Raw genomic sequence first — 27,547 nt, forward strand, 5'->3', positions numbered from 1 at the left:
TTGTTTACGCTGAAATTATACTATGTATTCTAGAACCATCTAGTAGACAAAATTCAGCACTATATATGTTTCTATATATAGGATAGCATACATCAAATTTCTGCGCACATGTAATATGTATGTGCATTTTGCGTTTGCTCTTTAACAAAATAAAATGCGTGTTTATGTGACAAATTAAATTATAGTGTATAATTATTTTTTTCATTTTTATCAGAAGTATCAAAGAACTGGAAATATAATGCATCAAGAACGCCCGGGTACCTTCAAAATAGTATGAAAATATTTGTGAAAACACTCACTGGAGAGACCATCCAACTTGACGTTCAACCATCATACACCATTGATTATGTGAAAGTCATGATCCAAGACATAAAGGGAACTACACCAAATAAGCAGCGTCTTATCTTTGCTGGAATGGACCTTAAAGATGGTCGAACACTTTCCGACTACAACATCCAGAGAGAGGCAACGCTTTCCTTGTTAATTATTCAGGCGGAAGAGTATAGAAATGTGATATTTGTGAAAACACTAACTGGAAAGACCATCCCAATTAATTTTGCACCAATTGACACCATTATGGATTTGAAAGCCCAGATGCATAACAAAGAGGGAATTCCACCAGATCAGCAACGACTTATCTTTGCTGGAAAGCAGCTTGAAGATAACCTAACATTGTCCGATTACAACATTCAGCGTCATGCGACCCTTCACTTGATACTCCGTCTCAGAAGTGGTATGCAGATGTTTGTGAAAACACTCACTGGAAGAATCATTACACTAGAGGTTGAACCATCAGACACGATTGAGAATGTGAAAGCCAAGATCCAAGACAAAGAAGGATATCCACTAGATCAGCAACGACTTATCTTTGCTGGAAAGCAGCTTGAAGATAACCTAACATTGTCCGATTATAACATTCAGCGTCATGCGACCCTTCACTTGGTACTCCGTCTCAGAAGTAGTATGCAGATGTTTGTGAAAACACTCACTGGAAGAATCATTACACTAGAGGTTGAACCATCAGACACGATTGAGAATGTGAAAGCCAAGATCCAAGACAAAGAAGGATATACACTAGATCAGCAACGACTTATCTTTGCTGGAAAGCAGCTTGAAGATAACCTAACATTGTCCGATTATAACATTCAGCGTCATGCGACCCTTCACTTGGTACTCCGTCTCAGAAGTAGTATGCAGATATTTGTGAAAACACCCACTGGAAAAACCATTACACTAGATGGTGAACCATCAGACACCATTGAGAATGTGAAAGCCAAGATCCAAGACAAAGAAGGAATTCAACCAGATCAGCAACTTCTTATGTTTGCTGAAATGTACCTTAAAGATGGCCGAACACTGTCCGACTACAACATTCAGCATAATGCGACCCTTCACTTGATACTCCGTCTCAGAAGTAGTATGCAGATATTTGTGAAAACACCCACTGGAAAAACCATTACACTAGAGGTTGAACCATCAGATACCATTGAGAATGTGAAAGCCAAGATCCAAGACAAAGAAGGAATTCAACCAGATCAGCAACGTCTTATGTTTGCTGAAATCTACCTTAAAGATGGCCGAACACTGTCCGACTACAACATCCAGAGGAAGGCAACCCTTCAAATAGGTATGCATAAGAATTTAATTTGTTTACTGCAATTATTTTATTTGTGAATAAAGTTGATATTGACTTCGCGTCCCATCATTAGACATATAAATTTAAACAAATTGGTCGAGGAGTTTTATATTGACCGAGTTATGACGATTTTGGGGTTCGACCTTCAGACACGACTACGGAAGGCAATCACCGCCAAACATTCAATTACAAACATACAATATATTTGCGAAAATATACAACGTACTCGCAGAAAGTAAACAACGTACTCGCAGAAACATACAATGTCCACACAGAAAATGGTAACAAAAAAGACATGCACAAGAACGTACAACGTATTCGGAAACAAGCAAACACAAAAACGTACAACGTAGTCGCGAAATGGATGCGCAGAAATTACCATGGAATCTTCCATTCTATATAGAAATTTAGGATAAAAATCATCGCCTTCAGTGAAACATGGTTTGACAACAAAAATACTCCCCCTCCCCTCACTCATATCAATGGCTATACTACTGTACATTCTGATCGCCTGCACGGAAAAGGTGGAGGTGTTGCCTTTTACATTTCAAACGAATTGAATTATAAAATTAGAAATGACATAAGCCCAACATATGAATCTCTTTTTATAGAAGTCGATACCAAACCAAAAAACAGTATAGTAGGCATTGTATATATACCACCCATCCATTCCTTGATAACCTCTCCAAATCTATAGACACTCTTAATAAAGAAAACAAGTATTCATTTATTTGTGGTGACTTCAATTTCGATCTTATGAAGCACAGTATACATGGTCCCACAAACGTCCTCGACCAACAAATCACCCCAGGCATCCTTTACAATGACATTACCGATCATTTTCCAGTTTTCCAAATACTAAAAAACTCCCACCAACCAAATAGTAAAAAAACATCACAAAAGAAAATTACTATTCTAGGAAAATCAACGAAAAATCTATTGCATCATTGGGAGTCGATTTGATTTCCACAAACTGGAATGAGGTGTACCGCAGTGAAGGTGTATCTGCTAATGAATCAAATGATATTTTTTTTGACAAATTTTCCTCACTATATAATACAAACATGCCTATGACCAAAAAGAAAATTAACAATCGGAAACTAAACAAACCTTGGATTACAACAGGAATAATAATAAACTAATATAAAAAATGCATCAAATTACCAAATATAATTAATAAAACCAATTATGTTACATATCGAAACAAACTCACTAGATTGATCAAAGTATCTTGCAAACAGCATTTTGTAAACAAATTTAACAGTTGTAAAAGTAATATAAAAAAAAACTTGGCAAACAATAAACAATATTCTTGGCAAAAAAATCCACAAAAAAACCCTAGTTTCTTCTTACATAATAACACTAAATTCACTGATCTTTTAGTCATTGCATCCAAATCTAATCATTACTTTCCAAAAATCGGCCCAAACCTTGTTTCTAATATTCATGCTCACTCTGGTAACTTTTCAAACTATCTTAAGAACCCAATTAAGAACTCAATCTTTTTCTCACCTACATCTGGTAAAGAAATTCTTGTTTTCAAATTCAAATTTTAAAACGGAAAAAGCCCCGGTCCTGATGACATCGATCCCAAAGTTATCAAAGATATTGCACCTTTCATTATCAAACCCCTCTCCCATATTTTCAATCTACCTTCCTCTCTTCTCACAACATTCTTCAAAGCAATCAATACGGCTTCAGGCCTAATCATTCTACTGAACTTGCACTTTTAGATACCCAAAACACAATTTCTTCCGCTTTGTCTAAAAACTACCACACCATTGGCTTATTTCTTGATCTGTCTAAGGCGTTCGATACAATTGACAATCCTCCTATCCAAACTTAAATATTATGGCATCTGAGGCATATCACTTTTCCTTCTTACGAACTACCTGAATAATAGAACGCAGTTTACTTCCTATAACTCCCACTTTTCTGAACTTCTCAAGGATCCATTCTGGGCCCCCTTCTCTTCCTAATCTATGTTAATGACTTAATCCATGCTTCATTTTCATATGTTCAATTTGCTGATGATACCTGTTATGTTTCATACACGCTAAAGACACTAACAACAGTACACAGGTATTACATACACGAATCAGTCAGGTGTGGATTCCAAGTGCACGAGGCATTTATTGTCAACAGCCTATTATACTATTCTACCTACAATATCAATGAGCGTAGACCAATTACCCATGTCTTAATACACGACATTTCTCCCTTTTTAATTTGGAAACCTATTTTCACATTTTATATATTTTTTTTTGTTAAAGATTTTCAATACATGTTATTAAAACTAACAATACACCAATATATTTACACAGAGCTTATACACTGGAAAGTCGAATAGACCAAAGAAAGTTAGTTATTAAATATGTACAACCGATCATAATACTAACAGTAAATACTGCAAAGATGACTGTCTATAGAGTTTTGTTTAAAAATGCCAACAAAGTAAAATCAATCATGCTGCTTATACAAAACACTACTATAAAAACATTATCATTCAAAATTACTTTTAACATTATCATTTATACCATTTTCTTTAGTCTGTTCAGTAACATTACTTTTGACATTATCATCTATATAAATCTAGTTTATACAATTTTCTTTAGTCTTTCTACTCACAATTTCTTCTACTCTCTTATCTACATATTCCGTATCCATATCCTCCCCTTCTTTATTTTCAAAATCTACATTTACACCTTTATCTTTAATTTGATCAACATGTCTTTTCCAAACCATTTTATTTCCAACATCAATTTTATAGTTTAGAGGACCCTCCTGGTTTACAACAACACCAGGGACCCACTTATTTTGTCCTATATAATTTCGCACATAAACCAAATCGTTTATTTCGTATAAACGCAACTTTCGATCTCGTTTATGCATGGCTTTGTGTAAACTATTTATCACAGAATCATTAATATTGGGTCGAAGGATATCTAATCTAGTTCTTATAGAACGGTTCATTAACTTTGCAGGTGTCTCTTTAGTCAATGAGTGTTCAGCATTTATATAAGAAAGCAAAAATCTGTCTAATTTAGTTTGCGGATCACCTGAATCATTTCGAGCAGCCCTTAATCGTTGTTTTAACGATTGAACAAAACGCTCTGCTTGTCCATTCGTACTAGGATGATAAGGTGCAGATAATTTGTGACTAATACCATTCATAGCCATAAAACTCTTAAATTCCCCAGACGTAAACTGCGGTCAATTATCAGACACTAGAACTAGGGGCAAACCATTTCTACTAAACAAAGTTCTTAATACCCCAATAGTTTTCTGTGAATTTGTCAATTGCATAAAAAAAACCTCAGGCCATTTTGAAAAAGCATCCACCACTATAAGATATGTAAGACCCTCAAAAGGACCCGCGAAATCTACATGTACACGTTCCCAAAGGTTAGAAACAGGTAACCAAGGACGCGTAGGCGCGATGGTAGGATTATTTTGTATACGCTGAGTCACACTTTTCGCAGTTTCCTCAATTTGCGCATCTAACAACGGCCACCAGAAATGAGACCGCGCTAACCCTTTCATTTTAACCATCCCAATATGGCCTACATGCAATTCCGCTAAAACCTGTTGTCGCAATTTTGGTGGAATTATTACCCGGACACCCCATAACAAACAACCCCCTTCAATAGTCAGTTCGTTTCGTCTGTTAAAATAAGGTTTCAAACACTCATCGCTTTGGGGCCAACTTCCATCCATAAGATAACGCATTACTCTAAATAATACTACATCTTTACGGGTATTATTTCTTATTTCGGCGCTAGTTACCGGAAGAATCTTACTGGAACCAATATGCGCAACCGAAATTTCGCTATGACGTGGGGAACTCTCAACCGGTAATCGGGATAAACAATCCACGTTCGCATTCGCTTGACTGTTCCTAAATTTAATATCATAATCAAAACCAGACAAATAAAGAGCCCATCGCTGGATTCGCTCAGCAGCCAAAACTGGTAACCCTTTCTTCGGACCAAATATAGTAGTTAGGGGCTTATTGTCGGTTATCAAAATAAACTTTCGGCCATAGATATAGGAATAAAACTTTTTGCAAGCATACACGATAGCCAAGGCTTCTCTTTCTAGTTGTGGATAATTTCTTTCGGTCTTATTTTATGCACGAGATGCAAATTTAATAGGCCTTTCTTTCCCATTTACAATATGGGATAAAACAGCACCTACCCCTCACCTGAAGCATCTGTAGCTACTGTTAAAGGCAAATTCGGATCATAGTAAACTAAAAACCCAGAATGTCTTAGCATTTCCTTTGATTTCACCCATGCATTTCTAGCCAATTCTGTCCACTTAAGTTCTTTACCCTTTTCTAACATATTAGTTAAAGGTGATAATATTGTGGCTAATTGAGGTACAAATGAATAATAGTAATGTCGGATTAATTGTGGGCTTATAATTTCCACATAATCTAACAGACCCATCCTTTTTTAGAACGGTTACTATACCACTGGCCCACTGACTATGCGTCACTGGTGTCAGAACCCCAATGTTGACCAATCTATCTAACTCATTATCAACGTCAGACCTTAAGGCATAGGGAACCCGGTATGCTTTACTAATAATTGGCTTGGCATCTCCCTTAAGTAAAACATCAGCTTTAATATGCTTTAAAAGTCCCAGTTCCCCTTTAAACAGACCCTCATGCTTATCCAAGAGTTGTTTAAGAGCATCCCTACATTTCAATTTATTAACATAATTAGTGTGAAAACATTCTTGCCAATTTAACTTAATAACATTTAACCAGTCTCGCCCTCAAAGAAAATGCTTAGTATTAGCAACAACATACATGAATAAATAATGACATTATGATTCATATACCACTTTAACACTGATTTTACCAAGGGGTTTTACAATCTCCCCCGTAAAACTAGTAAATGTTCGAGAACTCTCTTGCAAACGTTTATACTTAAAATGTTCTTTATAAACCTGTTCAGATATCAAAGTTACTGCAGAACCAGTGTCCAATTCAAACTGAAAGTTCCGATCATCCACATTCATATTAACACAAATAGCATCTGATGATTTAGTTGTTGCATGGATTAAAGAATAGAAGGATATGCATTGACGGTGACATCAAACGATTTTCCACGCGCTTGCCTATACTAAAGCACTGCTGCCACTCAAACAAACACGCTCATTGAACTCCGTGTCTCTAGCCGCGGCCCTCTGCAGAACGCTGCGAATCAACTGCTACATTTTATAAGAACAACACGTAGCCATGTAGAAATTCTATGCGCAGTCTGAATGTTCTATTGACATGTCTGCGTTGATGGTTATTTGACAACAACAATATATTGCTGAACAATTCTGTTTTAGTTTCATCACAATCTGACTACGAAAAGTTCACTTTCTTACGACTGTTAATTTTAAGTAGTTGGTAATATTAATAAAATATGCAATTTTTACATTTGATATTACCATATGAGCCTGCCATCTTCTGTCATTAAAAATTGCGTTAATCTATAGAACATTAATTTATGCATTTGACCATGTATGTTGTTAGCGTGTCCTGTGTCCACACATACAACAATCGTGTTTTTAATATATGGATAATTATCGATGTGATTATATTTAAACTGTAGTTCCTGGTGATTGGCTAGTGGTTATGTCATCCACATCACATCCAATCACAGGGCCTAATCGAATGAAAACAGCGATCCCTGATCCGGTATTGGCTGGCTATGTATAGTTGCGATACGTTACCTAGCGGTCGTTTTGAAAAGTACACGCAAGGCAAACTTTTAATCACGAACAAACGAAGTACCTTGTCTATTACTATATTATTATTCACACAAGAAGTAGACAACGGTGAGTATATAGATCATGATTACACGTTGTATCTACTACACTTAAGATTAGCCTAGGCCTACCTAGGCAGTATCAATGTCGGCAAATCATAGGGTTTACTAGTTTAAGCCAAGAAGGCCTGGGCCTAGGCTAGTATTCTTGCTGATTTTGTAATTTTACAACAAGTGAGACAACAAATAGTTATTGTCTCAGATGTAGGGCTACTACAGGTCATAAAATGCTACTTTAAGGTCATTAAAAACATTCGCGGCAGAAACCTATACTTTTACTAATTACAATGATGGCATCTACAAACATCATGCCACCAAAAAACGCGCGAAAGAAGCGTAGCCAACAAGGTTAAATGTCGTTGCACATGTGCAGTAAATAATATATTAGGCACGCGACCGTTTCGTTGTTACCCGCGGTTAATACTGTAATATTGTGGGCAACAACTTCTGCAGAACCAACGCTCACGCAGCCTATTCGATATAATCATTCACCTGATATGCACATACGCCCGCGAATACCAGTAGTGAACAATAGCAATGCAATGCAATATATTGCGCCACCAATAATGTAGGTATAAGAAACTTCGGAAGCTTTCCGATCCATTACAATTTTCCCGCTTGGATGCCCTTTTGACCCAAAAGGAGCGAAACAAACAAATTTATTTTTGAAGAGTGGACATGGGTAAACGATATCGATTTTTGTGAACACCTTTTGTAGAACGAGATGATCGCCTTGGAATTACTCCCGAATCATCACGCTCAACATCTATTTGTTTATCAGAATTCACATCTACAACCATCTTAAAACTTTCAACATCATCGTCAGATTCAGACTCACAACTTTCATCTTTATAGTTTACATACGCTTCTAGACCATCATACGGCAACCACTCGTTCCAATCAAAATGTACCGGTTCTTCCACCACACTCCTAGGATCCGATCGCAATCGTCTGCGGTTAACATAATTCAAAGGACCCCCAACTGCAGAGCGGATACCAAAAACGTCTGCTTCTTTGTTAATAGTCTCAACAATATATGAGTGCTCCTCGAACTTATTAGCTAATTTATGTCTAGTATTAAAATGTCTTCGGCGAAGTAAAACCCGATCAGGTATTTCACAATCAGATTTGGTATGACCATTTTTACCGCAATTGTAACATTTTAAAGGACCTGTAGAATTTTGATTAAACTTAGGTTGACTAGATATAAATTGGGAACGCTGAATTTCGCTAATTTGTTTCTTTAATGCTTGCAATTCTCGCTTTACTTCTGATAGTTCTGAGGGCCGTTCATTACATTCTACGCCATGTGCACGCGGATTTGTCCTAACAATATCAATTTTATACAACAAGAACTTCTTCGCGCATATCAAAAAAAGATTTTCCTCTAAAAGCTAGCTCAATGCGACGTAATTCACGCTTAACTGTAGGATCACGAACACCGTCCACTAAACGCTGCTTTAAAGTAGTATCTTGAAGATGTCTCAAAGCGGATTGCTCAGGGACGAGACGCTTCGACAAGTTGGGAGTACAGTTTCATTAAAGAAAGGCTATATTCAGCCAAGGTTTCACCCGGTAACAATTGCCTAGAATAGAATGCTGAACTATATGATGCAACAGAATCCTCCGATTTAAAAGCGAGTTCTAAAATTGTTATAGCCGCTTTCACATTCTTCCCATTTTCACACATGCTCATACTGCATTTAACCTCATCCTTCGCACAGCCACCAAGATGACTAATCAGGGTATCGTATCGATCATCATTGCCCAACGAATAATGATCACAATAAATTCGAAAATCTTCAAGCCATTCTTTTAACGTAAGGTCCCCAGGAGATCTTGGAACACCCTTAAATTTTACTAACTTAATCGGAGGAGCTTTCTGAACCGAAACGCCTTTTAAAACATTAGTTAATGCCGCAATCATATCATTAACGCCATCGCCGCTTGCAGCTGCTTCAGATTTAGATTGGCCTAGCGACATTGCAGAAGGTAAATTTGTGACAATATTATAGTAACTATAAATACTTTAAACACTACTGCAATAAACAGAGTTTCAATATAAAAAATAAGTATCGTAAATGTAATACAAAAGTAACAATATTTCATATAAGGTAAGTATAAGAATCAATTCACAACATCATCTTAAATAACAACACGCTGCCATGTCCATCGGAACAAAGATTCTGTAATATATATAAAACCACACACTTTCCGTTCTAAAATTAAATTAAGTTCATAAATCTTATCTGTCCAATACTCCTTGTCTTATGCACGATCCAGGGTTTGGTAAAACAATTGTTGAAATACACAATGCAATCCTCGTTCAGGAACGCTTGAAACGTTGCATCCATCCTGTCCGTGACGCCAATTTGTCGTGGTTCGGGAATCCTTAATATTGATTTGCTAGGTTTAGACCATTAAGGTTTGGTTTGTGAAGCCATGTATCCCATGCAACAAAACAATACGCAAGATGAGGCTGTATTTACTCTGTATCATTTATTTTTCTAAACAGGAACAAACCCTGTATAAAACAACGTCATAATTATTATGTATCAGCAGTGTAATATAATTCAACAATAAAAACAATCACAAGCAAGCTTACTATAATGTGGTCACTTCACTAATTATCAATTAGTATTACTGTATATAACATTAGTATTACTGTATATAACATTTAACGAACTTATACCTGGATCCAATACACCAATTTCATACTACTAATCACGTCAACCTGGTAAGTTATCCAATTAACTTCAACATGGTATGTGATACAACTAACTTCAACATGTATGCTATCTAATAAGACAAAGGTGTATATCAAAGAGAAATTATAAACAGTGAATTCATTGTCGTTACAAATAATGAACGATAACAACTTAACTCGGTTATGCACATGGAGTAATACTGTAAGACATTATGGTTGTATAGAAAATATCTACTCACAGTATTGGCGAGAATCCACACTTAAAAGAAATACAGTATATAACATGTCTTACTCAGACAACAACTAAAACAACTTCTGCAGAACCAACGCTCACGCAGCCTATTTGATATAATCATTCACCTGATATGCAAATACGCCCGCGAATACCAGTAGTGAACAATAGCAATGCAATGCAATATATTGCGCCACCAATAATGTAGGTATAAGAAACTTCGGAAGCTTTCCGATCCATTACAATACCAATATCTTCTTTTCCCATCCTGATTTCACCACTCTAACAAGAACCTTCAACAATGAAATCAGCAATGTTTTAAACTGGTTCAAACTAAATAAGTTATCCCTTAACATCAGTAAAACAAACTACATTCACTTCTCCACTAACAAAAAAACTAATAACAATCCGAATGCAAATATATACATCGATCACACTCCTATCAAACAAGTTGAAAGCACATCATTTCTTGGTGTTCAAATAGACAACAAATTAAACCGGAAGCTTCATATAGCTAAAATCTCCAATAATATCTCCAAAACCATTGGTGTACTAAATAAACTGAAATCTACATTACCACCTAACATCATCACTTCTTTGTACAATACACTCATCTTGCCTCACATCTTCTATTGCAACACTTTCTGGGCAGCAACAGATTCAAAGCATCAAACTCTTTGTCCATGGCTTAGTACTGAAACAACTAAACTTGACAGACTATTCAAACTCCAAAAGAAGGAGGTATATGTACCCAATCAAATTATCTTTCACATACTAAACCGCTTTTCCATGATCTAAACACCCTAAATATCTTTGACATAAACAAATTACAGACAGCCATTTCCATGTATCGACTTTCCAACACACTTCCTAATACCTTAAAAAGATTTTTTAAAAAAAATAACGAGCTTCACAAATATAATACCCGAAATTCAAACAAATACGTCCAATCTAACCTAAATCTAAACTCTTCCCGAAATTCAATCATCCACACAGGCCCCTTACTATGGAACTCCCTTAACAAGTCTTTATTTGATTTTAGTTTCATCACATTTAGATCAAAATACAAAAAATACCTAATATCAAAATACAAACCAACGTAATATTTCACCCAAAATTTTGACCTATTTGAAACACCTCTTTTACCCTTATTTATTTGTTTTTTTGTCTTGTCTTCGTCCATACTTTGTCTCTTGCGTAGTGTAACCCCTGTTTGTCTCTGTCTATGAACATTGATCCACATTTTTTGCTGGTGGAACCTGTCTTAAAGCTCTTTGAGCTTATTTGAGTTTCTCCAGATACAAGGCATTAACTATTAATTTGATTCATATTTTGTCAACATACTTTGAATTTTGCTTTGTGTAAATAAAATGAATGAACTCCGCCTCCCCACCTCCGCCATATAAGGGCCCTACCAAACAATAAACACTATACTTTAAAATGTTATTAGGCCTAATCATCTAAGATACTGTGAAACAGAGTAGTTTTAGTTTTACGAATATCAAGCATTTCAATAATAGTAACCGACCGAAAATGTCCAAGCCAGAACGTCCTTTTTACCCGATTCATTATTATTCCGAGAACCATCGTCTACACTTCCTAGAGGGGAAGGAGCGAAGCGAGCTCACCCTTTAGTTATAATAACTTATACTAGCAGTAACCCATGCTCTGCACGGTATTTTTCTGCCTTAATATGTGGTTTTATACTTTGCATGGGCAAGTATAATAACAATGCACTCTGATAAAAGTACTTTGACAAATTATTAAAATAAAAACAAAATGTATCACGAATAAAATTCGGAATTATTGTATTTACGGCCATTAGTTTGTTATACATTACAGTGGATATGGAACTTTAGACTTTACTTTTGACTGGAAAATAAAAGACGCTAAAGAAAAATTATGCTGTGCGAATTAGACGATGCGCGCAAACACATAACGAAAGTATAAAAATGCCAAACTATATTATTTTGGGTGGTTTTCGTGGTGTATTTTAATTAAAATTATTTGATACATAGAAATAAAAAAAAATCGAATGAAAAACACATTGCTGCGGATACACGAATTGTTAAGTTTATTCATTTACATTTTATTTTTATTTCACTGGTTTTGATATTTTGCAATTGTTTTGTATAGTAGATTTGTTACGACGTACTTGCTACGTTTGTAATTAAATTGTGGTCTACCAGTAATCCGTGCTCCGCACGGTTTGTCTACCTTAATAATTCGCATGGCATGATCAAGTATAATAAAAGCGTACTTTTCCCGGCCACGATATTTCTTTTCGTACATAAGTTGGGGACCCTCATGAGACGTCACAAATTAAACATGAATGTTCATTATTCATGTCCATAAGCTGTGACGTAAGAAATGAGCTAACTAAAATTCGCTAATACAAATGTTTTCTGTCGAGCCGTCTGTGTAGTCGAGTGGATTAGACTATGGACTTTACATGTCGATGTATGAGGTTCGAATCCAATGAGCAAGTCTTTTTTTACTTTATAGTGAGAGAGAGAATATTTAGGGTGTTGGGTTTTGTTATATTTAGGAACTTAAGTAGTCAGTAGCTATCTTTCACATAAGGGACCCCAACTTCTGTACGACAAAAAGAAATCGCTTTCCGGCCCCTGAAAAAAAAAAAAAATTTTAAGCAAACAAATTGTCAACAATACATTCTAAACTATTTTTTGTGCAATTTTTTTGTGTGAGGTTTCGTATCTTTTTTGCTAGTTTTTTAATTACATTGTTGTCTAGTTTTGATTTTTAACTTTAAGCGGTGTGATACTCAATAATTGCACATGTCGCAGACGTACTAAGCATTGATATCAATGGCCACGGCGTTTTACTCACTTAGATGAAAAAAAAGGGAAAAAAAAGAAAAAATTCATTCTGCTCAAAGAATAGGTGTAATTAATTAAAACTTCAACGACGCGATCTTTAGATACGGTTGACCGGCTGCCGAGACTAAACATTGTTTTAATTTGGCGGCCCGGCATAGTATTATTTGTAGATCCGGCCATAGTGGTACACAACAGAGGAGGTTGCGTAGTTTGTGACGTAAGATGGTTGCTGAGACGTCAAATTACTGCTATTTTTTGCCTTTTTTTTTAGTGTTTATCCTTAAAATTCAGGTAAGTGACATAGCCTATCGTGTGCGGCCCATCAATAAACATCAGTGTGCCAAATTTGAGCACGTACCATTCAGTGGTTTTGGAGGAGACACGTAAAATACGCGAACAATTTGCATTAACAATAATATACATTATCTCGCTCCTCCATCGTCACCCTAGCGATTAGGCCTAGCCTAGTAGTACGACTACATGGATAAAAAAAGTAGTACTACTACTTTACTTTATTTTATCCATGGTACTACCTAATTTCCTACAAAAAAAATGTGCATCTATGCGTGCAATTGATACATGAGTTTTTTTCCTATACCCATTATAAAATCGACGATTCCATGGTCATTTTCTGTGCATTCATTTTACGACTACGTTGTACGTTTTTGTGTTGTCTGTTTCATCGAATACGTGTTGTATGTTTTTGTGCGTGTCTTTTTGTTGTCTTTTTTCTGGGAATACGTTGTATGTTTCTGCACGCGAATACGTTGTGTAATAATTTTTACCAATTCAATTTTATTTAACCAAAAAGATTACATTTTAGTAAAAATCAGCAACTGTTTTGGCCTGTGCCATTTAATGACCCCAACAAAAATATAAAGCTATCGAAATATTTTTTTTATGTTTTCTCAAAAACTATTCTTCGCTTTTAAATTGTTTTGATGAGGAGATGCAATTCTAAAGTATGCAAATAAGGTTAAAAATATAAGGTCCCCTAGGAATTGCTGGTAATAGCTGGTTGTTGTTCAGGTATAGAGTTCTGCGGTGCTGACGTCACGATGGTAGGCCTAGGTGGCGCTACGTGGTTGCTGGCGCAACCAAAAATGCTTTCAACTAGCCTGAGTGACTCCAATAGCCTGGGTGCAGTACAAATTTTGCTGATAGAGTATACCATATAGAATGTCAGAAAAAAAATCCCCATCTTGGGGAAAATATTTTACGACACTTTTAAATTTTGGCCTATATAACACACACAAATGCCTATTAACACACACAATACCTATATATAGGGGATAGGGAAAACCAATATTGACGTTTTTTTTACTTGGAGTTGTGTTGTGATTTTAGCTGAGGCTTACTTTAATAACTACTTCTCATAGTAGTTGATGAATCAAGTCGATAACAATGACATCATCATGCCAGAATCCAATATTGCGTCCAATTTGGCGGAAAAACAGGGTATTGCTAAACCCCCGCAAACCCCTGCAAACCTCCAAAAAAACATAGCAAACCCCACCGAACCAACATAAAAGTGATTGAATCATGTAGTGTACAACCCACTGGGTATATCCATGTAAAATAAAAATAAATTTTCCACTGTTAACTACTTATTTTTGGGGTAAAACATAATTTTTTGGTCAAAAATGATTGCTAAACCCTGCAAACCTCCAAAAAAATATAGCAAACCCCACGGAACCAACATATTTTAAAAGTGATTGAATCATGTAGTGTACGATCCACTGGGTATATCCATGTAAAAAAAAAATTAAATTTCTACTGTTAACTACTTATTTTTGGGGTAAAACATCATTTTTTGGTCAAAAATGATTGCTAAACCCTGCAAACCTCCAAAAAAATATAGCAAACCCCACCGAACCAACATATTTTAAAAGTGATTGAATCATGTAGTGTACGACCCACTGGGTATATCCATGTAAAAAAAATAAATTTCTACTGTTAACTACTTATTTTTGGGGTAAAACATCATTTTTTGGTAAAAAATGATTGCTAATTTTTAACCAAAAAATGATGTTTTATCCCCAAAATAAGTAGTTAACAGTAGAAATTTAATATTTTTATTTTTACATGGACATACCCAGTGGGTCGTACACTCTATGATTCAATCACTTTTATGTTGGTACGGTGGAGTTTGCTATGTTTTTTTGGAGGTTTGCAGGGGTTTGTGGGGGTTTAGCAATACCCTGTTTTTCCCGCCAAATTGGACGCCATATTGGATTCTGGCATGATGATGTTATCGTATCGACTTGATTCATCAACTACTATGAGAAGTAGTTATTAAAGTAAGCCTCTGCTAATTTTAATCATTAAAACACAACTGCAAGTAACAAAAACCGTTAATTGATTTTCCCTATCCCCATATATATATAGGTATTTGTGTGTGTTAATAGGAATTTGTGTGTGTTATATAGGCCAAAATTTAAAAGTGCCATAAACAATTTTCCCCAAGACCCTGGGATGGGGATTTTTTTTTTCTGACATTTTATATGGTATACTCTATCAGAAAAACCAAAAAAAAATGTTCCTATACTTTTTTCCCGCAAATGTGTATATTGATTGTTCTGCACCCAGGCTACAAGGTCACCAATGGTTTGGAATAGGCTTATTGAAGTAGTCATTTTAAAATTTATTAATTTTCACTATAAACAAACTAAAATTTCCAAAAAATCACTAAATATTGTTTTTAATAATCTATTTATTCTTCAACTACAGTTTAAGTTTAAAAAAATCAAGCTAAGATACATAATTTGATATAAATACAGATCTATATAGTTCAAGTTCAAATAAACATTTATTTCTTTCATATTCATAATTAAGTATAACATTATAATTTCTGATATTTTATATATTTTTTTTAGAGTTATAATAAAGTAAATCATAATGTATGAACAAGGTGATTCAGTTGAAAATGAAAGAGGCAAAAAACCCAAGAAAGTTATCTATCAATTGGAAAAAAAAAAATCCAACTGAAAACTTGTATATTGGGAAGCCATGTAAGATTATATACTTATATATACATGTAAACATAACTGCACATACACATATACATCACAGACACACACACCAACAGAAAAAGAAGCAATTTTGAAAAGTTTCAAAAGTTAAACAATATTACAAAATAGAGAAAACAATTAATTATAATTTGAAATAAGATAATCTTTAAGTTTAAAAGAGAACATTTTGCTAGAGGACGATGATGAAATTTCTGGAGGTAGATTATTAAATAGTTTAGAACCACTATAGCGAAATTATGTTTTATTTTAGTTAGTTTAGGTTGAGGAAGATGAAGATCCCGTGATGCTCTTGTGTTATACGAATGGATTTCAGAGTTAGTTAAAAAATTACAGGAACAATTTGAAGGCAGTTTGGAATTAATATGTTCATAGACAAAAATGCATTGTTGGAGTTTATTGATATCGTGCACAGTTAAGAGTTTAAGGTTATAAAAAAGGATATTAGAATGGGCAAGACGTGAGTTACCTGAGATAAGACGAACAGCTTTCTTCTGAAGGACGTGTATTTTATCAAAATTTGAGGGGTAATTATTGGCCCATACAATGTTACAGTAACTAATAAAAGGCAGAATAAAGGAACAGTAAATATTGCGTAAAATTTGAGACGGTAAAAAGGAAGAAAGACGATAAAGTATGCCAATGTTTTTAGAAATTTTTAATTCAATTTCTTTTATATGATTTTTTAAATTTAGCTCTTGGTCAATTAAAACACCTAAACATTTGGTTTGCTTAACATGGGGAATTACTTGATCACCAATCAGAATTTTATGAGACTCGCAGGTCAGTTTTTGGTGACGTATTCCAAACAACATAAAGTTGAATTTATTTAGGTTTATTGAAAGTTTATTCACATTAAAGTAATCATTGATATTAATTAATTCTTGGTTAAAAGTATGAAAAATTGATTCAAAGTTAACACTTTTATAGAATAAAGTCGTGTCATCTGCATAAAGATAAAAAGTAAGGATATATGAGGCGTTTGGTAAATCATTGATGTAAATTAGAAATAAAAGAGGGCCAAGCAAGGATCCTTGGGGAACACCACAGGTAATGGGCTTAAGATCAGAGGTATGATTGTTAACAGAAGTACATTGAAATGAGGGAATTATTGAAAAGACAATGAACAAAATCATTAATATTGTTATCAGATTCAAATTTGAGTAAATCAATGTTAAAATAACCAAGCAGAAATATTTTTTTATTTTTTTTCGATATTTTTTTAATAAGGAGTTCAAAGTTCTGTGTAAAGAAAGGAATAGAAATATCATGAGGTCTATATATAGTTCCGATTATTATATCTTCTTTTCCGGTTTTAACTTCAATAAATTGAGATTCATAAAAATAGGTTAAAGGAGTTAAGTCATCTCTAATTTTATAATGACACTTATTATTGATAAAAATATTGATACCTCCGCATTTATATGAACGGGGTTTGAAAACTAGTGAATAAAATGGTAAATGAATAAGTGGACTAACACAGTCCATCCAAGTTTCTGTTACCGAAATTACATCAAAGTCAAAATTAAGAGATTGAATGCAACTTGAAATAGATTCAAAGTTTTTTTGTAAGCTTCTAGCATTAAAATGTATACAAGAAAAACGATTTTCAAATTAATTGTTATTGAATTTCTTTGTGAATTCACTTGGTAAATAGTAATTAGAAATATTTTGATCATTAAAAAAATTATTATCCGGGTCGATGTCGTCAAATTGACTAGCAGTTGATGAGGGTTTAAATAGATGGTTTGATAATCGATTTAAATTATCATTATTACTGAAAATTGGTGCTTCCATATAAGACAAAAACACAAAAAACACAGACAAAACACAGAACAAATACAAATTAAAAGTTTAGAAAAATTGAGGTATAGTAAGTAACGTGCTTGAGCGTAAAATGTAATTTTAAACTGCTCAAAATTGAGTCTCTTTATGTATAACTATGAATCAATTGATAACAGGCACAGCATTCTAAACTGCCCAGTGATGATGAAATTTAATTAAATGATTTAAATATATTCAATGCATTTAATGTAGGCCTATGGGGAATAAAATAATGATGAAGTAAAAATAATTGATATTAGATTTAACATGAGCAAGCCAATATAGAAACACTAAATGTAATAAGTATGTGATGGAATAGCAAGCTAATAACAGTAGTAACTAATACCGTAATGGTATAAATATACACGTGAAAATGGTTAAATCAGAAGTGTTAATTTGGAACTGATGCGCAAAAAACAGCAGATTAAACGATTATAATAAAATATATCAATAACTATAGTTTATCAACATAGTAGGCCCTAGCGGTGAACGTAAAACATTTCGAACTCACCTCCAAGAGCCCACTCATATCCGTTGTTTTATTTTAAAAATACACGATATAAATTGCCTTCAGCAATGTATTTTTGTATACTCCTGGTTAAATTCCCTAATCCCCCCTCAATTTCAACCCTTGTTCAAATTCAGTTTCAACTATCATAGCCATAACACAAAAATAAATAAAATACATATTCCATTACACAAAACACTATCTTTTCAACATAACATTCAGTTTTCAGGGCCAAAATATTGGAACAACTTACCCAAATACATAACCGAATCGCCAACAAAAAAAATTTCTCATTTAAGCTAAAAAGGCATCTATTATCTACATACAATCACTGAATCCTAAATAATATTATTCAAACTTCATTGATATTTTTAATCGGTTTCTTTTGTTTAGGTCTACTTTGGTTTTTTTGTCCTTCACAAGTTTTCGCTTTCTGGGTTTCGCCGCTCTTATTTACAATTATTTTATCACAAACACTGTACATAGAAAAGAAAGGAGAAATAAATGTTCTGAAATGAAAAAATGAAAAAAAAATGAATATTTTTGGTTGCGCTAGCAACCACGCAGCGCCATCTATCGTTGTGACGTCACACCACAGAACTTTATGTGTATTATTATATATTATTTGTAGAAATTCTGGAACTTTTTGTCCAGAAATTTATCATTTGAGAATTTTAAACCCATTTTTAAATCTCTGCGTTCGCGTGTTATTGAGATATTAGAAAATCAAGGCCAAAGGTCATTGCGGCCATTTTTGTACAAACTTTGCTATTATATCGAAGATAAAAATGTACGGTATCCTCCAAGCATTTTGATAACAAAATGTATTAATAATGTACATTGTTAAGACATTACATGGTGATTTTTTAGTTTTATGATAAAATACAAATAGAGGTGAAAAGTCACATAGGTCAAATTGAGATTCCTAGCGACTGGACTATTTCTAGTAATACTATTAGTGAAAATGTTATATTTGATGATTTTTAAATTAACAAGAATTTATCTGAATTTGGTATATAATGCCATATACATGTATATGTACTTATTTAATTCATTGTCACCCGACTTTTTGCCACCTTAGTCCTTTTGCCACCTAGGCCATTTGTCACCCGGCCAATTGCCACCACCGGCCATTTGCCTCCACCGGCCATTTGCCACCCGATATGTTGCCACAAACTTACTCATTTGCCACCCGGCCTGTTGCCATCTATAGGTCCATTGCAACTGCATTTTCCACCTTATGTCGAACTGGCGTGATTGCGTCAAAGACGCGCACGTAGGGTCTCTCTGGGATAAAATATAGGTCTATACTTTTTCCCGCCCTCAGTATAATTATTTGTGACCAAGGTTGCAAATTCATTAAACCCTCTGGGATCCACATGCCTATGACCCTATTTTGGGATAAAAAAAATATCATCACGATGTGTAGATAATTAAGCCCTGTATTCTTGATGTTTAAATGCTGATTAAATGTTAATTAATCAGTTGTTTCGAATTTTTTATATCGAATATTGTTTTGTGACATTTAATTGAAGATGCTGAATATCATAGCATGCTGTCCTGATGAAAATGAAAATTTAAAACAAAGCACGAAATTGGAATACTTTTTTTTTTATAAATAAAACCAAATGGTAAAAAACGTGGGCATACATGATATATATTACTTTAACAACTATCGGAAATTATCCCTAAAACCCTAAACATTTGGGTCTAAAGCATAGAAAAGCAATTTATTAAAAATGCAACACTTGAATTTGGACAACGGCGTCAATTTTAATATAATTGTAGGCCTAAAGAATTGCAAATGTTTATTAAATTTCTATTAAAATCAGATCTGGTGGCAAAAGACCGGGTGGCAAAAGATCGGTGGCAAAAGACCGGGTGGCAACATTCTGGGTTGTAACATACTTAAGTAAAATATATCTGTGAAATAATATTTTATGATGGCATATCATGTTTGTATCTATTTTATACTACACAGAAATGAGAATTGGCATGTTTGACATTTTGAGATTACATGAATATATAATATAGTCCTTATTTGAATGTCATTTGTAAGTAACGTCACACCAAAACAGAAACACAATTTAGGTGCAAATTTAACATTGAATGACCAGTGATAGGAGATCTCCCCTCTCTGAATTTCGAAGGTCCGGGTGAAAAGAGATACGGGACAATTTTATAAATTCCGTGATCTATTTATACATAACCGTATTTAATTTAGTGTTCAGAATTTGTCTTGGATTGAAACGCATGCGTCGCCTTACGCGATATCCGTGAACATTTCGTTCAGAGAGGACGCACCATCCGATAATTATCACCGAACTACCAGCTAACTTAGCTTACAATGTAATTGATTTTCGATTATTACTGTATTACCATCTGGCGGATGCAAATTAGGTTTTAATAATGTATTTTCTAAAGTAAAAATCCAAAATATTGTAAAAGGTTGAATTACTATGGAACGCCTCCTCTTCCTTCAATTTACATTCATCATGCAGTACACACCTATCATCATGTAGTACACATCCATTATGTGGACCCTAAACATTTGGGTCTAAAGCATAGAAAAGCAATTTATTAAAAATGCAACACTTGAATTTGGACAACGGCGTCAATTTTAATTTAATTGTAGGCCTAAAGAATTGCAAATGTTTATTAAATTTCTATTAAAATCAGATCTGGTGGCAAAAGACCGGGTGGCAAAAGATCGGTGGCAAAAGACCGGGTGGCAACATTCTGGGTTGTAACATACTTAAGTAAAATATATCTGTGAAATAATATTTTATGATGGCATATCATGTTTGTATCTATTTTATACTACACAGAAATGAGAATTGGCATGTTTGACATTTTGAGATTACATGAATATATAATATAGTCCTTATTTGAATGTCATTTGTAAGTAACGTCACACCAAAACAGAAACACAATTTAGGTGCAAATTTAACATTGAATGACCAGTGATAGGAGATCTCCCCTCTCTGAATTTCGAAGGTCCGGGTGAAAAGAGATACGGGACAATTTTATAAATTCCGTGATCTATTTATACATAACCGTATTTAATTTAGTGTTCAGAATTTGTCTTGGATTGAAACGCATGCGTCGCCTTACGCGATATCCGTGAACATTTCGTTCAGAGAGGACGCACCATCCGATAATTATCACCGAACTACCAGCTAACTTAGCTTACAATGTAATTGATTTTCGATTATTACTGTATTACCATCTGGCGGATGCAAATTAGGTTTTAATAATGTATTTTCTAAAGTAAAAATCCAAAATATTGTAAAAGGTTGAATTACTATGGAACGCCTCCTCTTCCTTCAATTTACATTCATCATGCAGTACACACCTATCATCATGTAGTACACATCCATTATCATGCAGTACACGCCAATCATAATACAGTACACACCAATCGTTATTCAGTACACACCAATCATCATGTAGTAGACATCGGTCATCATGCATGATGATTGGTGTGTACTACATGGTGATAGATGTGTACTGAATAACGATTGGTGTGTACTTCATTTCATATGAACCAGACCTTAGCCCCTACCCATGGTGGATTGATGTGCTGAATTGAAGTCTCTTATGCATTTTCCTTGCATGAATACTTACTTGTACTAAACTCTGATATTCTTATTCTGAAGGTCAAATTGTGGAGTTAATAGTGGATCATAAAGGCGACACTCTTCACCTATTTAATGAAGAAATAAAGTTGGAGATAGTGCCTGGAGCAATTGATAAAGAAAAATCAGTTAACGTTTCACTAGAAACATTTTCAGAGGAAATAGACATGTCAGTATTCCATCCTCTCGAATCAATAATATCACCCATAATTAAATGTGGACCAGAAGGAACGATCTTTAACAAGCCTTGCTTACTTTCATTTCCGCATGATGCTGTAAACGAAGAGTTTTGGGATTTCACTTTACTTGTTAAAGATCGCGTTCAAGATAAATGGAAACAAATAAAATTAGAATGTGATGAAAAGGACATTAATTTTTCTTTAAAGAAATGTCGATGTTTTATACAATTACCACATTTCACTTTGTATGCGCTTATGGGTCGTATAAGAAATCTTTCATTTATTAAGAAGAATATAATGTTATTGACTTTTGGAAAGAGGATTGGAAATGAAGTTTATCAAATTCAAATAAGACTGTGTATGCCAGGAGATAAAAAGGTAATTATTTTTTGGTTATTAAAATGTATTTCAATTTGTTTATATTTTCTATTATATACTTACATTGAATGTTTAAAATAAAAACTTATATTAAATAGTTGCTGTATTTAAATTATTCTAATGTAAAAAAACAGAATTCTGAGCATAGGATGTTTGCATTGACTGATTACATGTTTTCATAGTATCATCTGCTTTACTGGGATCAATGTTATTTTCGGTAATCGTTCACTCATGGAACATTTGATCTATTTCCACTTTATATACCTACGGTATGTAAAAAACAAGACCAACACAATATGTAAAGATTTATGTATTATGTATTACATTTCGGAGAAAATTTATTAATTTTAAAAACAATGTCAACCAACTCATCAAACCACTAGGCCTATTATAAAATGATTTATTTCAGAAAATAGTTAAACATCACAAACGAAACAATGAGGAGCTTCTACGAACATCTGTAGATATACTTGCTTTGTATAAGGACATGAACATTAATATTGTAGTATCAAGCCAGAAATGGAATGTTCTTCACGAGGAAGTGGAAGTAAGTAACATTTCCTACAATTTCTTACAAAGTCTATTTTATTCTTCATTTGATTTCGTATCTGGTGCCGTGCATTATTTTCTCGCATTTTCAACGATTGACGGTACTGTACTGCTGCACACAGTCTGATTTTTGTGGTAGGCTGGAGAGGAATGCGCGATCATTTTGATGATTACAGGTATCTATTCAATCACCTTATGAAAAAATCATTCGTGATTAAGGGTCAAATGTCAATATTGACCAATCATAGAACGTACCTATAAAACCAAATAAAAACTAATATTATACAATAATTGAATGTTTTCTCATCATGTTAATCAATCATATGCAATGTAAAAGAGCACATACATCAATTTCATCAGTTGACATAAGGTCAATTTCATCAGTTGATACATACATTTTAATATGCGTATTAGGTACAGTAGTTACTAAATAGATGCAAAGTTGTCCAAACTATGATATCGATGGTTTTAAAATAATCAAATTATTTTATCAGTCAAGTTTGTTATTTCAATTTTGAATAACATAATTATAATACTGTAATTAATAAAATCAGACTGTTTAAACACATTCAAGGCAAAACGCCTACTAAAGCTCATTTACGAGAACTGGTCATGTTGATTTTAACCAACAACAATTTTATTTTTGGAAATGACCATTGCCTCTTACCTATTTATGGTACAGCGATGGGCACAAAAATGGCGCCATCTTTTGCAATATTTATGGGACAATCTGAGGCTAATTTTCTGTACCTTCAACCTATGATAAACCACTTGTTTGGTTTAAATACATTGACGAAATCTTCATGATCTAGACCCATGGTGAAGATAATCTAGATTCATTTCTTCTGAATATTAATTCAGCCCACCCAACTATCAAATGTACAGCTACTAAATCCACTAGTACCGTTGACTTTTTGGACACTATAGTGACCATAGAAAATACACCCAAAACTTACCTATTCCGTAAACCCACGGATAAAAATATGTATCTGCTCCCCAACAGTTGTCATCCCTAACACTGTACCAAAAACATACCATACCCTCTGAGCAGTACGTATCAGACGTATCTGTTCTTCAGATTTAGATTTTCAGAATCGTAAAGAGGAACTAACCGGACATCTCCGGAATAGCAATTACAAGAAGAAATGTCTATAAAGAAAGCAAAATATATTCCTCGATGTCAGACACTGACGTACAAACTACGTCAGCAAAATTCGACCAGAGTGCCATTGGTCACAACAACCACACCCTAGGCTGCCTCCATTAAAGGATATTATTGAGAAACATATGCGCATTCTACAGAACGTCTCAGGATTGTTTTTCCAGAACCACCCATTATTGCATTTCGTGTAGATCTCCCAGCCTTCGTGATATATTAGTAAGATACAAATTTAAAAGTTAATTTAACTCTCATGACAGTCAACATTTCGGCAACTCACCTCTGCGGCAAATCTTGCAAAACTTGTTCACTGGTTGACTCTACTGAAAAATGTAAGAGTAACCAAACTGGTCGCATTTTTCGATTAATTGTCTAACCAAAAAAGTCATTTATCTCATTTATACTGTAATATTTGTGGTGTCGGGGAAAAAACCGCTCCGTATGAGAATGAAAACATTAAAACTTGATCAACCTGTAGCCGAACATTTTATTTCAGCTGGTCACTCGATTGCAAAGTTATTGCAATAGACCACGGTATTGTGTGCAATGTAACTGGTGTTATATAAATGTCATTATTGCATATAGACCACGATGTCATTATTGCATATAGACCACGATGTCAAATTGAAGACAAAGAAAGCCACTGGGAATTACTACTTAAAATCACAAAACCTTTTGGACTTATCATTAACATCCCAGATCGGTAAAATTACTCCATTGACTACCTAAATTTAAGTTTCAATATTAACCACCATTTAAGCTGTTTTTTAGTTTTATTCGAAAAGTGTTTATATCTACCAAGTTTATATATCTACCTTCTTCGTTTTCTACCCAACTAGAGCGTGAGCTCGCTTTGCTCGCTCATCCTCTAGGAAGTGTAGACTATGGTTCTCGGAATGATAATGACTCGGCTAACAAAGGTTTTAGAAGGATATTCTGGCCTGGACGTTTTCGGTCGGTTACCATTTATTGAAATGCTTGATATTCTTAAAACTAAACCTACTCACTAACCAGTCGACGATAATTATTTTAAGCGATGTTTTATTGGGGAGGTGTTCCGGGCGTTTATTCAAATAAATACTATCCTAATTGATATAATTAATACATTATTCCGCGACATAGTGGACCCTTTTGGCCCAAGAAGGAAGACGTTTTAGACGGCTTGCAGCATGGGCAGAAGTATCCCAGGGTCCAAACGGGACACAGATAACGCACAGTATACATAAAGTCCTGGCAGATTACTCGGCTATCGGGGTTTCACTCGATTTAAAACAAAAACTCTTATTATCAGTTTTCCCGATGTAATTGTATATACTTAGTCCCCACAATATACTCCTATGTTTTATGAATATGTTTAATTTGATCTTTATTAATGTACTACTGTACCTTCACACTCGCGGTCCGGAAAAAAAACTTAAATGACTATCGCAAACAATGGCCAACTAAGTTGAAACCAACCATGCAGGAAGTTGCAAGCTGATTGACACTTCTTGAAATTACTTCTACAGCGCGTAGGATTAAAAATCTACCGAAGAAATCAGAAAATTTTGTTTAAAACCCTTTATAATATCTTCCTAAAAGACATTTATATAACACCAGTTACATTGCGCACAATACTGAAGACAAATGCCGTGCAACTAGCGCCTTTTTCATGCTTTTCCGGTAATTTTCCACATAATATCGGAATAGACACAATGACAATAAACAGCGCTAAGACATCTTGCGACGCGCCCATATTTTGACTTTTCTAATTTTAGCTGAATTTCATTACGTTAAGAATGTTATCAAGGTGACATCAAGTAATATAGCTCTGGATCTTTCATCCGAATTGTGTATTTGGTGAGTACTTGAAAAAGACGACCAAAAAAAGAAATTAAAGTGCATTAGACCAAGGGAAAGTGTTCTATTATCGCAAGACTCAAAACATTATAAACCCAAATATCACTGCTGAGAAAGAGGCGATACCGAAGCTTGTGCCCGACTTGTCAACAAGACTATGCGCAGGAAACATTTTATAACAACAGAAACGAAGAGTAAAGCAAAACCTACTACTACATTTTTATTTAAAATAGAAGAAACGAATTATTTTAATTTAAATAAAAATTACTTGAAAAACAGTATAATGAATGATTTTGTATTCGTTGAATGGGAACATATTTGAATTAACTCGGCTCCGCCTCTTCCATAAAATAATCATAAGTTAAATTCTTACATTACATAATTTTCAAACTACTAGTAATTATTTGCATGATCTAATCTTAACTTAAACAAATAGAGGCACATCTACAACCAGGATATATTGTGATGTTTTTAGTATGCCTACACTTTATAGACCTAATAAAATAATGTTTGAATAAAGATTTGAATTACAAATTAATTGAGTTTATACTTTGGCCTACCCATGACACAAAAATGAATATATATATGGTCTTTGGTATGATATAAACAGTTTTAAAATTATTGGTATAAATAGTATTTTTTGTTGATATGATATCAAATATTTATACAGTTATGTTAATTACTGTAACAAAACAGTACATTGAAATTACTATCAGTATAAATTACACAAAATATAATAGTTATTATTCACCACAGCAGTTATTTGAATCAACTATAGAGCCTTGAAGGTGACATTTTTATTCTTTTTTATTCTATATTTCTTATAGACTATCACAGCTGGATACCTTTGGCGTCAAAGCCCAGAAAAGACATTTTATTTAACAAGAAATGATCCATCAGAAAATCTCTTAAGGGCAACAGTATCACTGTCACAGGATTCAAATGATATTCCGGAAGTACAAGTATCCTGTAAGTATAGTAATTGAAAGCAAACATTTATGATGTAAGGGTTAGGTTGTAATTTTACCTGTCTTGGACTGTAATAAAGCGCATCATAATAACCAAAAAAAAGTTAAATTATTTAATATGTTATTTGTTACAGGTGATATTCGGGAATCAAGTTCAAAACCAGGTATATTATACTTATATTTACAGGATTGACTATCTAAATGTCTTTTTAACTGCATTTCTTATCACCACT

General features: G+C 34.1%; 1 protein-coding gene across 1 annotated transcript; it reads left to right on the forward strand.

Annotated features, from left to right (window-relative positions):
* Positions 1-273: 273 nt before the first annotated feature.
* LOC144838342 (polyubiquitin-like) lies at positions 274-27,507 on the forward strand. The gene is made up of 5 exons (XM_078693681.1): positions 274-1,627; positions 22,264-22,799; positions 23,209-23,346; positions 27,174-27,315; positions 27,449-27,507. The coding sequence occupies exons 1-5, from the start codon at positions 274-276 to the stop codon at positions 27,505-27,507; spliced, it is 2,229 nt and encodes a 742-aa protein (XP_078549807.1).
* The last annotated feature ends 40 nt before the right edge of the window (positions 27,508-27,547 follow it).

This window comes from Antedon bifida, chromosome 3, assembly GCF_963402885.1.
Source record: "Antedon bifida chromosome 3, ecAntBifi1.1, whole genome shotgun sequence".
Taxonomy (NCBI): domain Eukaryota; kingdom Metazoa; phylum Echinodermata; class Crinoidea; order Comatulida; family Antedonidae; genus Antedon; species Antedon bifida.